This window comes from Protomyctophum parallelum, assembly GCF_964188405.1.
Source record: "Protomyctophum parallelum genome assembly, chromosome: 19".
NCBI classification, from domain to species: Eukaryota; Metazoa; Chordata; class Actinopteri; order Myctophiformes; family Myctophidae; genus Protomyctophum; species Protomyctophum parallelum.
In genome coordinates this window covers 5,352,146-5,370,824 of record NC_139717.1, presented here as the reverse complement: position 1 = coordinate 5,370,824, position 18,679 = coordinate 5,352,146, and the positions used below count along the sequence as shown (strand labels likewise).

General features: G+C 40.1%; 1 protein-coding gene across 1 annotated transcript in view; it reads left to right on the top strand.

Annotated features, from left to right (window-relative positions):
- Positions 1–6,430: 6,430 nt before the first annotated feature.
- The window catches only part of LOC310876419 (cathepsin Z-like), a gene marked incomplete at its 5' end in the record, with an annotated part of 45,552 nt that continues 33,303 nt past the window's right edge, over positions 6,431–18,679 (top strand). Inside the window, one exon of the mRNA XM_083789951.1 lies at positions 6,431–6,529. Coding sequence (XP_083646077.1) covers positions 6,431–6,529 — 99 coding nt within the window. The remainder of the gene's footprint in view (positions 6,530–18,679) is intronic.

Sequence of the window (18,679 nt, the reverse complement as noted above, 5' to 3'; positions counted from 1 at the left end):
CACAGACACCGACGCTGGTGTAAAAAAGGTGTTCCCCCCGAGTATCATCTACATTACAGTAATAATACCTATCCTGAGTCGACATTTGCCCACACTTTATTTCTATTTACTTCACAGTTTATTTAGATTACACACACACACTGAGGCGAGGCGACAGGCAGGTCTCCTCCCCTCCTTTTTTGACTCTTTGCTCTCCTCTCCTCTCCTCCTGTGTATACTGCGCCCAGTGCGCCGTCTGCGCGGCGAGTGAGGACCTTATAGGTGGAGACGTAGCAGGCAGCACTGCAGTGCAGTCAGTGTGTGAAACCCCAAGAACCAGATAAGATCGCGTTGCGCCTTGGACCCGTGCGTTGATGGGACATTCAGATTTAAAAGGCGAACGGATGGAAGTGCGGCTGTGCGCAACAAGGAGAGGGGGAATAACGTTAGCTTCGCATTAGCTGGTTAGCTAACGTTGTTATCACTACAGCACAACAAGCCTCCGCAGTCCAGTGTACTTGTGAATGAAACAACATGTGGAAGTTAACATTAATCTCTAGCGGTCTAGTCCCATATGGAACCTCTCTCTGTAATTATTATCCAATCTGTTAATACATCTTTCTTCAATCAATCAATCAATCAATCAATCAATCAATCAATCAATCAATCAATCAATCAATCAATCAATCAATCAATCAATCAATCAATCCCTCTGCTATGTATGAGCTACATATAATAATAGCTCATTTACTCATACAATTTACAATTTAGGCATTTAGCAGACGCTCTTAATCCAGAGCGATTTACAATAATCAGGAACAAAAGCATGGGAATACATCACAAAAGCATTTATCATAAAACATGCGTAAGCTAAGAAAGTAACAGTGGAATATCTATATTATGAGACTATACATATAAGCTATATATATATACTACTATGCTATACATATGTACTATGGCGTGCTATGACTATATACAATGCAATTATAGTGCTGTCTACATAACATGCTATAAGTCTGTATCAAATGCTATCTAAGTCTACAGAGATGCTATCTAAGGAGGTAGGGTAAGTGCTATGGGCCATGATGGAGTCTAAAAAGGTGGGTTTTCAGACTACGGCGGAAGATTGGGAGTGATGCTGCAGTTCTGACTGCAATGGGAAGTGCATTCCACAGTTTTGGAGCCAGAAGGGAGAAGAGTTTGGGACGTGTGGAGCGTTGTCCCGGCGTTTTTAGTGAGGGTACTTCCAGCTTCCCTGCGTTGGCTGATCTGAGTGCGCGGGAGGGTTTGTAGGGTTCAATCATACTTGTAAGATATGGGGGAGCCATACCTTTGGTTGCTTTGAATGCCAGCATCAGAGTTTTGTATTCTGTGCGGGCAGCGACCGGGAGCCAGTGGAGGGAGCGGAGCAGGGGGGAGACATGTGAGAATTTTGGCTGGTTGAAGACCAAGCGAGCTGCTCATAGCTGGCGTAGTAGCTGTTGACGTTCGACAATCTGAGAAACTTGACACAAGTTGACACACCAACAAACTCGGTCTTAGTGTGTGTGTGTGTGTGTGTGTGTGTGTGTGTGTGTGTGTGTGTGTGTGTGTGTGTGTGTCCCAATAAAGATTTTACGGTTTCTCATGCCCCCCATGTAATGCACAATTGAGTAGGCTATTCATATACCAGTCGTTCTCAACCTGTGGGTCTCCACATGATTTGGGGGTGGGGGGAGGACCCCAGATGACAGTGAAGTGACAATTTATTAGGACTTTTAAGACTTTTATAATACCTCAAAGGCTCTAAAAGAAAAAATACCATTACTGCATCAAAAGTAATCAGCAGCAAACCATGCTATAAAAACTGGTAAAACTGGTGAAAATAGCCGATCTACAAGTTCACAACGAGCTTGTAGATTGGCTATTTTCACAATATTTATCTGTGGAACCATTCTGTTGCTTGTCTGGGTGGGGGGGTCCCCAGTTCAAATATGATTACTTTGGGGGGTCACAGCCTGAAAAGGTTGAGAACCACTGATAACTGAATATTTCTAAAAATGCTAGCCTACCACCTTGATATAAAATTAAAATGTTGTAACTTGCGTAACCTTATGTAACTATTCATTGATTCACTCGTATACCAAAATCCATTTGGAAAAAAGAAAGAAAAATCACACCTGTGTGAAGTGAGGGGCGCTCACTTCGCATTATCTAACGTTTGGATAGTTGGTGTCAAGGTGACGTTTGCTCAGTAGTTGCTGATGTCTGCTCAGGAGGTTTGAGTGTTTGCTCAGACCGAAAAAACATTAGAGGGAACATACCGTATGGTGAGTTTAACCGTAGCACCACCCACCTAATCCAGTCCCTCCGCCTCCTCCTTTAAGACCACCCACTTGTCCTAGTCCCTCCCCCTCCTTATAAAAGGACAGCCCATGGCTCTGCCCTTTTGTTTACAAAATGACAAATTGGTGTCTGTAATGTAACAAGAACTCATGTTTTTGTGAATGTTAGAAGTGAACACTTCCCATATTTCTGAGATATCGTATAAGCACCATTATGCACTTATACTGCCACCATCCATGTATAGGCATATAATCCACGCATCCATACCATATCAGATCTGTTTTTTCTGATTTTTTATAATAATTTATTTATTTCCTCCAATTATATTGACCCTATTGTCACAATCAACTCAGCTCAACATTCAATTAAATCATAGTTTAACAGCAGAAACAATTAGTTTGATAGATCATTTAGCATGAATAATTGTATTAATTTGCCAATATATTGTAGGCTATTGATTTCCTCCAGCTAAGCACCCTGGCATTAAAACTGTCCTTTATTGACACAAAACACTTGCACTGCCCTATAGGCACATGATGCTCTGGACAGAAGACTCTCCACTCTTGCTCTGATCAAACTCAATTTACAACATGAATGTTCCTTCTGACTGCATTGTTTCAGCAAAAGTCGCCAGATTTAAAGAAACAAGCGGCCAAGTCCACAAAAATAAGTCACAGAAATTGCTTTGAATATTTATGAAAACGTTTCAACAACACCAATCCTTTTAACAACATATTAATCTGAGGGTCCTTCACATGAACCATTGGTCAAGTCAACCACATCTCCCCTGAAAGTTACTTATATGAAAACAAGCCCAAGTCGCTTGTAATAGCCAGACATGGCAACATGACTTCCAGCGCGACACAACAACAGATTCTAATTCTTGACTTTACAGTATGTATATACAGCCATATACAGAAGTTCTCATAATCGGTTCTAGCGAGCAGAAAGAATCAATAATAAGCAGACTTGGCAACCTGACTGTAGAAAGTAACAGTACAGTAAAGAACCTGGGGGTTATTATTGATTCAACCTGACTGTAGAAAGTAACAGTACAGTAAAGAACCTGGGGGTCATTATTGATTCTGACCTGAATTTTAATTCACATGTTACCAAGATTGCCTTTTTTCACCTTAGAAATATTGCACGAATCAGAGCCTATTTGTCCTTGGACGATGCAAAAACGCTAATCCACGCCTTTGTTTTTTCTCGGCTTGATTACTGCAATGCACTTTTTTCAGGACTGCCTGAGAAAACAACTGACAGATTACAACTTGTCCAAAATGCAGCAGCCAGAGTTTTAACTAGAACTAAGATGAGAGAACATATTACTCAAGTTTTGGCATCACTGCTTCCGGTTGTTTTTAGGATTGATTTTAAAATTATTTTACTTGTCTATAAAGCTCTCAATGGTCTCGCACCTTCCTACCTACATGACTGCCTACCTAGATATGTCCCTAACCGCCCCCTCAGATCCTCCAATGCTGGCCTACTTGAAGTGCCTAAAAGAATGTGCACAAAAAAATATGGTGAGGCAGCTTTTTGCTTCTACGGCCCAACAGCCTGGAATAAACTTCCATTCGAGCTCAGACACTGTAGACATTTTTTAATCTCAACTCAAGACTCACCTCTTCACTCTTGCTTTTAGTTGAGTTTTACTATACACGTTCCTACCCTGCCCTGACTGATTGCTGCATGTGGTGTTTTTATTTGTTTTTATTTATTTTATGTTCTTATATTCAATTTTGTTCTTTGCCATTGTTCTATCATTTTAACTACTTGTGTTTTATTGTATTACATTTTTGTGTCCTGCCCTGTGAAGCACTTTGAGCTGCATTTATGTATGAAAGGTGCTATACAAATAAAGTTTATTATTATTATTATTATGTACAACCCAGATTCAGCACAAACAAGGGACTAAATTATTTTCGCTCCTATGCCACCAAAATGTGGAACGCCCTACCAACAGTCATTAAGACATGTGAATCCTTTGACTCCTTCAAAACCGCTCTCAAAGGGCACCTACGGACGGCTGCAATTCGAAACTGGCCTCTGCAAAATCTGAATCCCCCCCCTTTCCCCTCACTGTATATGTATCTTTTCCCTTTTTGCTTCCCATATGATAAACTTTATTTGTATAGCACCTTTCATGACATGAAATGCAGCTCAAAGTGCTTTACAGAACAATGGAGAATAAAAGAAAAGCAAGGCAACGACATTAAAAAACAAGCAGTAATGCAATACAGTGAGGACATGAATAACAAAAAATAAAAGATCAATTAAAAGCAATGTTGTAGAAGTGGGTCTTGAGCTGAGCTTTAAAAATGTCTACAGAGGCTGCCTGACGAAGGCACAGTGGGAGCTTGTTCCATGCCGACGGCCCGTAGAAGCAAAAAGCTGCTTCCCCGTATTTTTTAGTTACCATTTTTTAGGCAAAGCGAGCAGGCCAGCAGTGGAAGACCTTAGGGGGCGGTTTGGGACATATTTAGGCAGGCAGTCATGTAGGTAGGAAGGTGCGAGACCATTGAGAGCGTTATAGACAAGTAAAATAATTTTAAAATCAATCCTAAAAACAACCGGAAGCAGTGATGCCAAAACTGGAGTAATATGTTCTCTCATCTTAGTTCTAGTTAAAACTCTGGCTGCTGCATTTTGGACAAGTTGTAATTTGTCAGTTGTTTTCATAGGCAGTCCTGAAAAAAGTGCATTGCAGTAATCAAGCCGAGAAAAAACAAAGGCGTGGATTAGCGTTTTTGCATCGTCCAAGGACAAATAGGCTCTGATTCGTGCAATATTTCTAAGGTGAAAAAAGGCAATCTTGGTAACAAGATTAATGTGTGAATTAAAATTCAATTCAGAATCAATAATAACCCCCAGTTTCTTTACTGTACTGTTGAATATGATGAATTCCTGTTCTGTTCTTTAACTACATAGAACGATAGAAGTGTCTATTTGTATGTCTCTAAATGTTTTGATGAATTGAACAATGTGGACCCTGTTGTAAACAAGTGTAATGCTTAATTGGGTCGTCCACTCACAGTTAACAGTCTTTGTATTGAGTTTGTGCTTGAAATGTACTGTAATTCTACAAACTGTCTAGATACTTCCTTAATGTAAACAGTGTTGTTTTCGTCGACTAAAACTAAGACGAAAAATGTTCGTCGACTAAAACTAAATAAAAACTAAATAAAAACAAATCTATGATGACTAAAACTAAGACTAAATATACTGACAATTTCGTCAACAAATAAAAACTAGACTAAAATGTTAGGAGGGGACTAGTTGACAAGAGATCCAGTTTTATGCTGGGTTGCATGCTGAAAATAGCAGATCTACAATCTCACAACGCGTCGCGCTGCGACACGTTGTGCTATTTTCAGCATGCAACCAAAGTGTAAAATATGTCATTACAACGACATCAAGGCCTGTCAAAACACATTTTAGTCGACTAAATCAACTGTAGATTTAGTTGACTAAAATCGTATGACATTTAGTCGACTAAAACTAGACTAAACACTAGAACATTCCAGGTGACTAAAATGTGACTAAGACTAAGTGAAAACTATTCAAGAGACTATGACTAAAACTTACAGAAACTATAGAAAAATACGCACATCACTTCAAGGAGGTGCTGGGTTCAAAAAAGTAACATATGAAAAGAGAAAGGAACCCGCACACTCGTATGCTCCAAAAGATCACTTTTATTGCCGACGTTTGGAGCCAAGGCTCTTCATCTGGTCAAACTCAAGATGTCAGTGATCCACCCACTTAAATAGACACCCACGGGTCACGTTACTATAGTCAGTGATCCACCCACTTAATTAGACACCCACGGGTCACGTTACTATAGTCAGTGATCCACCCACTTAAATAGACACCCACGGGTCACGTTACTATAGTCAGTGATCCACCCACTTAAATAGACACCCACGGTGATTCTTGAAGGCGTTTAGGAACCTGAGCTCTGCAGTGTGTGACTCTGAGAGGCTGAGTGTGACCGGTGACGTCAGACGCCGGTTTGACAGCTGTCAGAGAGCGATAGCGGTTTGCTGTCTGGCTGACAGAAACCCAAACTAACTTGTAAGTTACGAAATCTTGTGAAAGCCTACTACCACAAGAATATAAAATGCCACCTAAGAAGAATGCCGTTCAAAAGTCACTGGAGGATGACATTGAGGATATTAAAAACTCACTCAACTACGTGACGGCTGAGCTGAGCACCCTGGTAAAGCAACAAGCTACGCTACAGGAACTGGTGAATGAAGTAAAATCATTGAAAAACACCATCAAAGAGAGGGACAAAAAAATAAATGCTTTGGAGAACAGAATACATGACGTGGAACAATACACGAGAATGGAGGACGTGATCATAAGTGGTCTGAAAGTGAAGCCAAGAAACTACGCCGCAGCCGCGGCTGCAGGCAGAAGCGATGGCGAAGAAGCAACGGTTGAACACCAACAATCACTTGAAACTCAAGTACTACAATTTTTCGAGGAGAAGGAAATCACCATCGATCCGGGCGACCTTGTGGCTTGCCACACTCTCCCGAGGAAGAATCAGGATGGGCAACCCACCGATCCCAACATCATCATCCGCTTCTGGAACCGAAAAAAGAAAACCGAACTACTGAAACAATGGAAGAAACTGCTTGGATCCGACGTCTTCATGAATGAACACCTAACCAAAAAGAACGCGGAAATCGCCAGGGCTGCCCGTTGGCTAAAGAAAGGAAAGAAAATCAACTCAACGTGGACCAGGAACTGCAGAGTGCAGAGTTATGATAAGGCTAAACGGGGACACACCAGAAACAGCCAAGGTTCTTACGGTAAGAGACATCAATGAACTCGAGTCCTACAAATGAACGGCAATCGGCCTTCTGGTGGTGTTAATCATTCCCTAAACTTTATGGAACATTATTTTTTCTACTTTTTTCTGCTTAATGTGAAAACTAACACTGAGAACGCCCCCTGCTGGTTGAAGGATTAATTTTTTCCCCTTCTACATTTCTTTACTTCTCAATCTGCAACAACTCTTATTAAATATCTACCTCTGAGTACTTGGACTCTCACTCATGACAGACTCTGAAGAGAATCCAATTTTGCCTTATGTGGACATTGATGACAATGAGCTAATGGATGGTGCTGAACATTATCTTTGTGTGATGCAGATAGAGAACAGTATGAAAGTTATACTTTTAATAACTTTGACCACACTGATCACAAACCATATGAGTTTGGCTTTGACATAGATCCCGAAAACAACTTTTTCAACAATATCAACAATAACTGCCAATACTACACAGATGATCAATTCAAAAATGTGGAAATGGAAGGCACTTTCTCTATTATACATTTCAATAGTAGGAGCCTAAATAGAAACTTTCAAAAAATTAAGAATTATCTTTCCCAATTTAAAAAGTTCAATGTCATCGCGGTCTCTGAAACCTGGCTCAATGATGAGAAAGAAGTCAATGTGAATCTAGAAGGGTATGAGCTGTTCACCTCAAACAGGACTAACAAAACTGGAGGAGGAGTTGCCTTGTATGTAGACACATCCCTAAGATGTAGTGGGGTACAAAGTATGACCTTTAACTTGGATAACATTCTCGAATGTCTCACAATTGAAATCACACTGGAAAAATCTAAAAATATGACCATAAGCTGTATATATAGAACACCTGGTTCGTGCCTAGACACATTTATTAATAATCTAGACAATATCTTTAGCCGATTAAACAACAACAAAACTCACATAGCAGTCGGTGACTTTAACTTGGACCTTCTTAACCCTCACGGAAACAGAAAAATAACACACTTTGTTGATTCAATGTTTAGCAACAGTCTATTCCCGGTCATCACCAAACCTACCAGAATTACAACAGAAACAGCTACATTAATTGACAACATTTTCACTAATGCAATTGACAGTCAAATAACAGCTGGATTACTCATCAATGACACCAGTGACCATCTCCCTGTCTTTGCCATTCTCCACCATCATCTCAAAACGGAAAGCAAAAACAAAAATAATACCTATAGAATAACCCGACATACATCACCCGAAGCTATTACTGCCCTCAAGGTGGACCTTGGTCTACAAACATGGAATGAGGTCTATGAAGCTATTACTGCCCTCAAGGTGGACCTTGGTCTACAAACATGGAATGAGGTCTATGAAGCTATTACTGCCCTCAAGGTGGACCTTGGTCTACAAACATGGAATGAGGTCTATGAAGCTATTACTGCCCTCAAGGTGGACCTTGGTCTACAAACATGGAATGAGGTCTATGAAGCTATTACTGCCCTCAAGGTGGACCTTGGTCTACATACATGGAATGAGGTCTATGAAGCTATTACTGCCCTCAAGGTGGACCTTGGTCTACATACATGGAATGAGGTCTATGAAACAAACGATCCAAACAGATCCTATGACACCTTTCTGAAAACACTGCTTGAGATGTATAACAAACACTGCCCTACTAGAAAAACTTTAATTACACACAGTCATAAACAACAAACCCCGTGGATAACCAAAGGTATTGAGAATGCTTGTAAAAAGAAAAACACCCTTTACAGGAAATTCATAAAACAAAGAACAAAAGATGCTGAGACAAGATACAAGTCTTACAAAAATAAACTAACTAATATTATAAGATCCAGTAAAAAAGACTATTATCAAAAACAATTTGAACAACAAAGAGGAAACATGAAAGCCACATGGAAAACCCTAAACAACATAATAAGAAAAGGTATGGGAAAAGGGGAGTATCCCAGCTACTTCAATAAAGAAAACATAGCCATAGACAACAACAAAATAATAGCCAATGAATTCAATGACTTCTTTGTAAATGTCGGTCCAACCTTAGCAAACGAGATAGTAGACCCGGGAGACAACGGCTTTGTCAAATGTGTACAGGAACAAGAGATACTGAATATGGTTAAAACATTTAAAAATAAAAAGTCCACTGATAGCTCTAACATTGACATGACACTAGTCAAAAACATAATTGACGATATAATCAAACCGTTCACTCACATCTGTAACCTATCTTTCTCTACTGGCATCTTTCCCACAACCATGAAATTAGCTAAAGTCATTCCCATCTACAAAAACGGTGACAAACATCAATTCACCAACTACAGACCTATCTCCCTGCTATCTCAATTCTCAAAATATTAGAAAAATTATTCGTTATTAGATTAGACTGCTTTATCAATAAACATCAGTTACTGAGTAACCACCAGTATGGTTTTCGGTCCAATATGTCCACCTCTATGTCCACAGCTCTTGCATGCAGTGGAAAGGGAACTAGAGACCCTCAAGATCTGGTTTGATGTCAATAAATTATCACTGAACATATCCAAAACAAAATATATCATCTTCTCAAACAGGAAAATCAATTCATCGGTCAACTTAAAAATTTGTGAGGTTGTAATTGAACGTGTATATGAATACAAATTCTTGGGCATCACAATAGATAACAGACTCTGCTGGAAATCACACATAGATAAGACTAAAACAAAAATATCTAAATCGATTGCTATACTAAATAAAATGAAACACTTGGTAAACAAAAATTCACTTCACATACTGTACTGCTCCCTCATACTCCCATACTTAACCTATTGTGTGGAAGTATGGGGGAACACCTATAAAACCATTATAAACCCAATTTACATGCTACAGAAAAAAGCTATAAGAATTGTTAACCAAAGCGACTACCTCACACCAACCAACCCACTTTTCATGAACTCAAATACTCTCAAATTAAATGATCTAGTGGACCTAAACACTGCAGTAATCATGTACAAAGCACATAACAAATTACTCCCTCCCTGCATGCAGGAGCTATTTGAACCTAGAGAGTCCCAATATCCACTCAGGGGGCTGGCCCAATTAAAAAAAAATATACTTCAGGACTAACATAAAACGTAGATGCCTATCTGTAACCGGGGTCAACCTGTGGAACAATTTAGATAGCGAATTAAAATTGTGCTCAACGATCACCAAATTCAAAAAGTTGTTCAAAAATACGGTACTAAAAAAATACAAATTAATATTATGAAACCTATGTATATAACTATGTAGATATATGGGGGTATAAATAACTATATATATACCTAGAACCATGCTCTGCGGCCTAGTAGCCGCAGAGTTTGGCTGTAGGCCCCAATCATGTGTGTCCCTGTGTGGGTCTGCCACATATCCTGTGGTCGATTAGCCACATGGTATGAGGCAGTGAATACATATCTCCCCAGTTTCTTTGTGTCTTACCCTTGTGATTTTTTTCTTTTTGTTAGGTATCCTTGTTTTTGTTTTGTCCTTCTTATTTAATAACATCTGTTTGTTTTTTGTTTGCTTTACTGTTTTGAGTTTCTTTTGTTTGTTTTTGTCTTCTTTTCTTATTATTATTATATTATTATTAATATAATTATTACTATTACTATTACTATTACTATTATTCTTATTATTATTATTATTGTTACCTAGGCCAAATCTAAGCCCCGCTTAGATTTATCTTTCTCAGAATCTATGGCCAGAACTTTATAGTTTATTTTCATTTTTATGGAATCTAAATCTGACACTATACTCTGCTTAGTGTATTCTGAATCTTGCTCAAACAAGGGTAGGCGCAATAAGCCTCGGCTTCAGCCTTCACCTTTTCGGTCCCACTAGCAACACTAGTGGAAATTCATGTATGTAGGCTACTGTACGTCTGTATGTACTCCTTTTATTGACCAAAATAAAATCTATCTATCTATCTATCTACGGGTCACGTTACTATCAGTGGGTGGAACTAACACTACATGGTCATTAGATCAAATACTGAAATATCATTAAAAACAGTGTTACACATTTCTCAAATCCACCACAGTGGAGTAAGACAAAAGGACATCATGATTATTAAAGAATCTAAAACAGTGATTCACATAATCAGGTATTATTAATTAGGCAACAATTCAAATAAATACAGCATACAATAAAGAAATTACAAAAAGTGGCTGATGGGGAAGTCCTCGTTCATTCCCTTTGGGGACATTTGGCCTAGATTTTGAAGGTGCGTTTTACCAATGGTAATACATAAATTGGCCTCGCTCTGCGCATATTCGTATTATGAAAGGCATATCGGCCCGTGTTGAACGCACTCGGCCCGTGTTGAATGCACACACATTATGGCTTACCGCGTTCCTGAATATTTTAGCATTGTGGGAGTGTCCATATGTTAATTATTTTCGCTTTGCGCAATTTGCTATTAAGCCCCTTGACCTAAAGACACTCAGCGCATAACGATTAGACGTGGGTCTGACCACCTCATAAACGCAAAAAGCACTGTTTGATTTGACACTTGAGCGGCTCTGGGAGGCTGCTAGAGTGTTGCCATGTCTGTTTATTATAAGCGGCTTATTTTTCTGTAAAGTTGCTTTCTGTGTGGTTGCTTTTCTTGTTTCTAAAGTGGTTATTTGGGCTTTTCTCCTAATGTTGTTTAAACCAGTGATCCTCACACAGCACATTCCCATGTCAAGAATCCCCAGATGAATGCATTTGCCCAACTAAGGACGGCTAATCCAAAAATTAAATAAAAAGATTACTTTTGAAAATAGCAGATCTATACCAGCTCACAATGCATCACATTCATTCATTAAAACTATGAACTCTGACTGCAGGGGGATATATATAATGATCATTATAACAATGTGCAAGAACATTAAAAAGAAGGAAGAACTTTATATTTGTGGACAATCAAAATATGTTTTTTTATTTTAATGTGGTGTCATTCAAATTAATCTGGATATGGCAGACTCACTATTTAGAAAATAAAAACATGGCACTTCATTTAAAATAGGTTACAGACCCCTGTTATATGCGCTTCTTTTGGGATTATTTTTATAGACCTATTTAGTTGTTTCTATGGGACATGGCAACAGCTGCTCTCTGCTGCGGCAAAGAGAGAGGCTTTCTTTGGTAAAAATGTTGAGATTAGAAACGGCCATAATTCTTACATTTCTCAACCTTTAAAAAAAATAAAAACATCTCCATAATCCTTGGGAACTTTGCTTTCATACGCTGTATCACACCCGATTCAAGTCTTCTTCAATAAAATGCTACGAGCGAACTCAGCGAACACCATACCATCGGGGCCACAGCATTACGCAGCACGCATTCAACTCATTCCTTCCTCGTGATTTGAATGAAATAAAATATAATAAACGTTATTTTACAGTTTTTTTTTCAATAGAAACAAATAAAGAGCGTGTGTAGGCTACTGTGTGCAAGTGCAACAGTGCATATACATGCATGCACTAGGCTATATTTCTTCCGTGTCGGGATGGTGATTGAGCTCTTCAAGTTCACAGCCCGTTTGTCTTTCATAAAAAACGTTGATATTAGCCTATAAACACTCATGGTTCTCTCATTTCTCAACCGTTTTATTAAATGTAAAAATCTCCATATTCCTTAGGAATCTTGCTTTCATTCGCTGTATGGTACATGGTTCTATCGTTATCGAATTAAACAATATCAAACGAACTAGCATGTTCGGGGGTTAGACGATTCTGGGAACATTACGCATGGATTGCCAATTTGCCAATATGCTGCTATCTACTCGCAGTTCCATTCCGATGTGAAAGGTATAGGTGGGTCTGTTCTTTTGAGGCATAAAGGTGACAGCATGCAGTGCAATAGGAATAATTAACCCAAATGTGACAAAGTCATGTCATGTCTTCTATGGTGCCAGCCTGAAGAAATGTAATACCACGATCCCCAAAGTGCACATTCCGTATGTGACATCAGCTGACTGGTAAAGAGAATAGTACGGACATGTTGATTGGGTACGTCTCAAACACGCCTTAAACACACCCATGACTAATTCAAGGCCGTTTTGCGCACTCCACGGGGTGTAGAAAGCGCTTCTTAACATGCTTAAAATTGCTATATGACTTTCCACACGCCCCCAGCTCTAAAAACTGTAATATGATTAGTAATATAGAAGTAAGTAAAATAGAAGTCCTAAATGGCACCCATTGTATTTAGGGTGTAAATCCAAAAGGATTCACGCTGTAACAATAGTCTATTTAGATCCCCTCCTCGCCTGGGACATTTAACATGTTCAATCCCCTGGTATCTAAGCGTAGCCACAGTGTGATTTGCGGCCAGAAAATGCATTGCAACGGGGCTTTTTGGATCTTGGTTGCGGATGCTGCTTCTATGTTCGGACATGCGTGTCTTTAGAGCCCTGTTGGTCTTGCCAACGTATCCAAGTCCACATGGGCATTAATGAGTAAGTATATCACATTTGTTGTTGTGCAGGTTATGGTGCCTTTGATGTCAAAGTTTTTGCCCGTGAGTGGGTGCGTAAAAGTGTGGCTCTTAGTGGTGAAGTTGCATTGTGCGCACAATGCAACCTGCCGCATTTGTAATTGCCATCGGGGATTTGAGTCAAAAAATTAGAATCTGGCGGGATAGGAGTGAGATCTTATTTTACAACAGTTTGTCTGATATTGGGAGGACGTTTGTAAACAACCCTAGGTGTTTCTTTAAAAGTATTGGCCAGTTTACGCAGGCCTATATGGGCCTTTTTGAACAAGATTCCATTTTTGAGCCCAATAATCCCTTCCTAACCCACATAAAACTTTGGCGACGCTATGTGGACGACATTTTTCTACTATGGATCGGCAGTGAACAGGATCTAAAATTTTTTTTCGACTATATCAACTCCTGTAATGAATCACTGTAATTCACTATCACCTTTGACAAAAAGGAAATCAGTTTTCTGGACATACGCATCATACGCAACGGCAAAGGTTTCAAAACAGACGTCTATAGAAAACCCACAGACAGTAATGCCTTGCTCCGAGCTGACAGCTTCCATCCGCTACCACTGAAACGCAGCCTTCCGATAAGCCAACATAGCCGCATGAGGAGACACTGTAGTGAAGACGCGGACTACAAAACAGGCAGATCTCCTAGATGCGCGCTTCAGAAGCAGAGGCTATCCAGATGAATGGCTAAAAAAGGCACGCGACAGATTCAGCGACTGAACACAAGAGGAGGTTCTTCAATCAAAACGGGACCCCCCCCCCCCCTCAAGTAACGGTCCTCTATGCATTGTGCAATACTCAGCCCTGGGAAAAGAATTTGAACGTGCTATAAAAAAACATTGGTACATCCTTAGCAGCGACCCCAAACTGGCCAATACTTTTAAAGAAACACCTAGGGTTGTTTACAAACGTCCTCCCAATATCAGACAAACTGTTGTAAAATCAGATCTCACTCCTATCCCGCCAGATTCAAATTTTTTGACTCAAATCCCCGATGGCAATTACAAATGCGGCAGGTTGCATTGTGCGCACAATGCAACTTCACCACTAAGAGACACACTTTTACGCACCCACTCACGGGCAAAAACTTTGACATCAAAGGCACCATAACCTGCACAACAACAAATGTGATATACTTACTCAAATGCCCATGTGGACTTGGATACGTTGGCAAGACCAACAGGGCTCTAAAGACACGCATGTCCGAACATAGAAGCAGCATCCGCAACCAAGATCCAAAAAGCCCCGTTGCAATGCATTTTCTGGCCGCAAATCACACTGTGGCTACGCTTAGATACCAGGGGATTGAACACGTTAAATGTCCCAGGCGAGGAGGGGATCTAAATAGACTATTGTTACAGCGTGAATCCTTTTGGATTTACACCCTAAATACAATGTCCCCAAAGGGAATGAACGAGGACTTCCCCATCAGCCACTTTTTGTAATTTCTTTAGTGTATGCTGTATATATTTGAATTGTTGCCTAATTAATAATACCTGATTATGTGAATCACTGTTTTAGATTCTTTAATAATCATGATGTCCTTTTGTCTTACTCCACTGTGGTGGATTTGAGAAATGTGTAACACTGTTTTTAATGATATTTCAGTATTTGATCTAATGACCATGTAGTGTTAGTTCCACCCACTGACTAGTAATGTGACCCGTGGGTGTCTATTTAAAGATGGAGTGCCATTTTTTCCCACACTTAAACATGATCATCAGGTGTATTTAGGTGTATATGAGGTATAATTTTTTCAAAAAAGTGTACAGTATTTGTTAAAATTATGGTTTTATGTGGACACACCCACCAGTTCATTAATGTTCCCCCTAACGTGCGCCCGTGCGCGCGCGCGCACATGGCCAAATCGGTGTCTGTGCGCGACAGATTTCAGTTTTGCGCGAGAGCATTTGGCCCAAATGCTCTCGCGCACAACTGAAATCTGTCGCGCACAGACACCGACGCTGGTGTAAAAAAGGTGTTCCCCCCGAGTATCATCTACATTACAGTAATAATACCTATCCTGAGTCGACATTTGCCCACACTTTATTTCTATTTACTTCACAGTTTATTTAGATTACACACACACACTGAGGCCAGGCGACAGGCAGGTCTCCTCCCCTCCTTTTTTGACTCTTTGCTCTCCTCTCCTCTCCTCCTGTGTATACTGCGCCCAGTGCGTCGTCTGCGCGGCGAGTGAGGACCTTAATAGGTGGAGACGTAGCAGGCAAACAAACTGGTCAGGCTCCTACTTGGCCTCACCCCCCGAAGCCACCTCACCCCTGCCCACTTTGACAGGCTGGGATGGCTTAGGGTCGACGACAGAGTACAGCATCTTGCAATGGGTCTGGTCCACAAGATTCGATACACCACCAAGATACCCATGTACCTGTCTAAATACTTCAAAGATACCCATGTACCTGTCTAAATACTTCACTAAGATACCCATGTACCTGTCTAAATACTTCCTTAATGTAAACGAAGTCCACACCCACAACACCAGAGGGAGTGCAACAAACCATGTACAACCCAGATTCGGCACAAACAAGGGACTAAATTATTTTTGCTCCTATGCCACCAAAATGTGGAACGCCCTACCAACAGTCATTAAGACATGTGAATCCCTTGACTCCTTCAAAACCGCTCTCAAAGGGCACCTACGGATGGCTGCAATTCGAAACTGGCCTCTGTAAAATCTGAATCCCCCCCACCGCCCCCCCCCCCCTTTCCCCTCACTGTATAATGTATCTTTTCCCTTTTTGCTTCCTATATGATGAATTCCTGTTCTGTTCTTTAGCTACATAGAAGTGTCTATTTGTATGTCTCTAAATGTTTTGATGAATTGAACAATGTGGACCCTGTTGTAAACAAGTGTAATGCTTAATTGGGTCGTCCACTCACAGTTAACAGTCTTTGTATTGAGTTTGTGCTTAAAATGTACTGTAAATTCGACAAACTGTTAATAAATATTTCAATCAATCAAAAAAGGCAGCACTGCAGTGCAGTCAGTGTGTGAAACCCCAAGAACCAGATAAGATGGCGTTGCGCCTTGGACCCGTGCGTTGATGGGACATTCAGATTTAAAAGGCGAACGGATGGAAGTGCGGCTGTGCGCAACAAGGAGAGGGGGAATAACGTTAGCTTCGCATTAGCTGGTTAGCTAACGTTGTTATCACTACAGCACAAGCCTCCGCAGTCCAGTGTACTTGTGAATGAAACAACATGTGGAAGTTAACATTAATCTCTAGCGGTCTAGTCCCATATGGAACCTCTCTCTGTAATTATTATCCAATCTGTTAATACATCTTTCTTCAATCAATCAATCAATCCCTCTGCTATGTAGAGCTACATATAATAATAGCTCATATCTGGCGTAGTAGGGGCTGTTGACGTTCGACAATCTGAGAAACTATAGGAGTTGACACACCAACAAACTCGGTCTTAGTGTGTGTGTGTGTGTGTGTGTGTGTGTGTGTGTGTGTGTGTGTGTGTCCCAATAAAGTTTACGGTTTATCATGCCCCCCATGTAGGCTAATGCACAATTGAGTACTGAGTAGGCTATTCATATACCAGTCGTTCTCAACCCAGATGACAGTGAAGTGACAATTTAAGGACTTTTAAGACTTTTATAATACCTCAAAGGCTCTAAAAGAAAAAATACCATTACTGCATCAAAAGTAATCAGCAGCAAACCATGCTATAAAAACTGGTCAAACTGGTGAAAATAGCCGATCTACAAGTTCACAACGAGCTTGTAGATTGGCTATTTTCACAATATTTATCTGTGGAACCATTCTCTTGCTTGTCTGGGTGGGGGGATCCCCAGTTCAAATATGATTACTTTGGGGGGTCACAGCCTGAAAAGGTTGAGAACCACTGATAACTGAATATTTCTAAAAATGCTAGCCTACCACCTTGATATAAAATTAAAATGTTGTAACTTGCGTAACCTTATGTAACTATTCATTGATTCACTCGTATACCAAAATCCATTTGGAAAAAAGAAAAAAAAATCACACCTGTGTGAAGTGAGGGGCGCTCACCTCGCATTATCTAACGTTTGGATAGTTGGTGTCAAGGTGACGTATGTTTGCTCAGTAGTTGCTGATGTCTGCTCAGGAGGTTTGAGTGTTTGCTCAGACCGAAAAAACATTAGAGGGAACATACCGTATGGTGAGTTTAACCGTAGCACCACCCACCTAATCCAGTCCCTCCGCCTCCTCCTTTAAGACCACCCACTTGTCCTAGTCCCTGCCCCTCCTTATAAAAGGACAGCCCATGGCTCTGCCCTTTTGTTTACAAAATGGCAAATTGGTGTCTGTAATGTAACAAGAACTCATGTTTTTGTGAATGTTAGAAGTGAACACTTCCCATATTTATAAGTATAAGCACCATTATGCACCATTATGCACTTATACTGCCACCATCCATGTATAGGCATATAATCCATGCATCCATACCATATCAGATCTGTTTTTTTCTGATTTTTTATAATCATTTATTTATTTCCTCCAATTATATTGACCCTATTGTCACAATCAGCTCAGCTCATCATTCAATTAAATCATAGTTTAACAGCAGAAACAATTAGTTTGATAGATCATTTAGCATGAATAATTTTATTAATTTGCCAATATATTGTAGGCTATTGATTTCCTCCAGCTAAGCACCCTGGCATTAAAACTGTCCTTTATTGACACAAAACACTTGCACTGCCCTAGGCACATGATGCTCTGGACAGAAGACTCTCCACTCTTGCTCTGATGAAACTCAATTTACAACATGAATGTTCCTTCTGACTGCATTGTTTCAGCAAAAGTCGCCAGATTTAAAGAAACAAGCGGCCAAGTCCACAAAAATAAGTCACAGAAATTGCCTTGAATATTTATGAAAACGTTTCAACAATACCAATCCTTTTAACAACATATTAATCTGAGGGTCCTTCACATGAACCATTGGTCAAGTCAACCACATCTCCCCTGAAAGTTACTTATATGAAAACAAGCCCAAGTCGCTTGTAATAGCCAGACATGGCAACATGACTTCCAGCGCGACA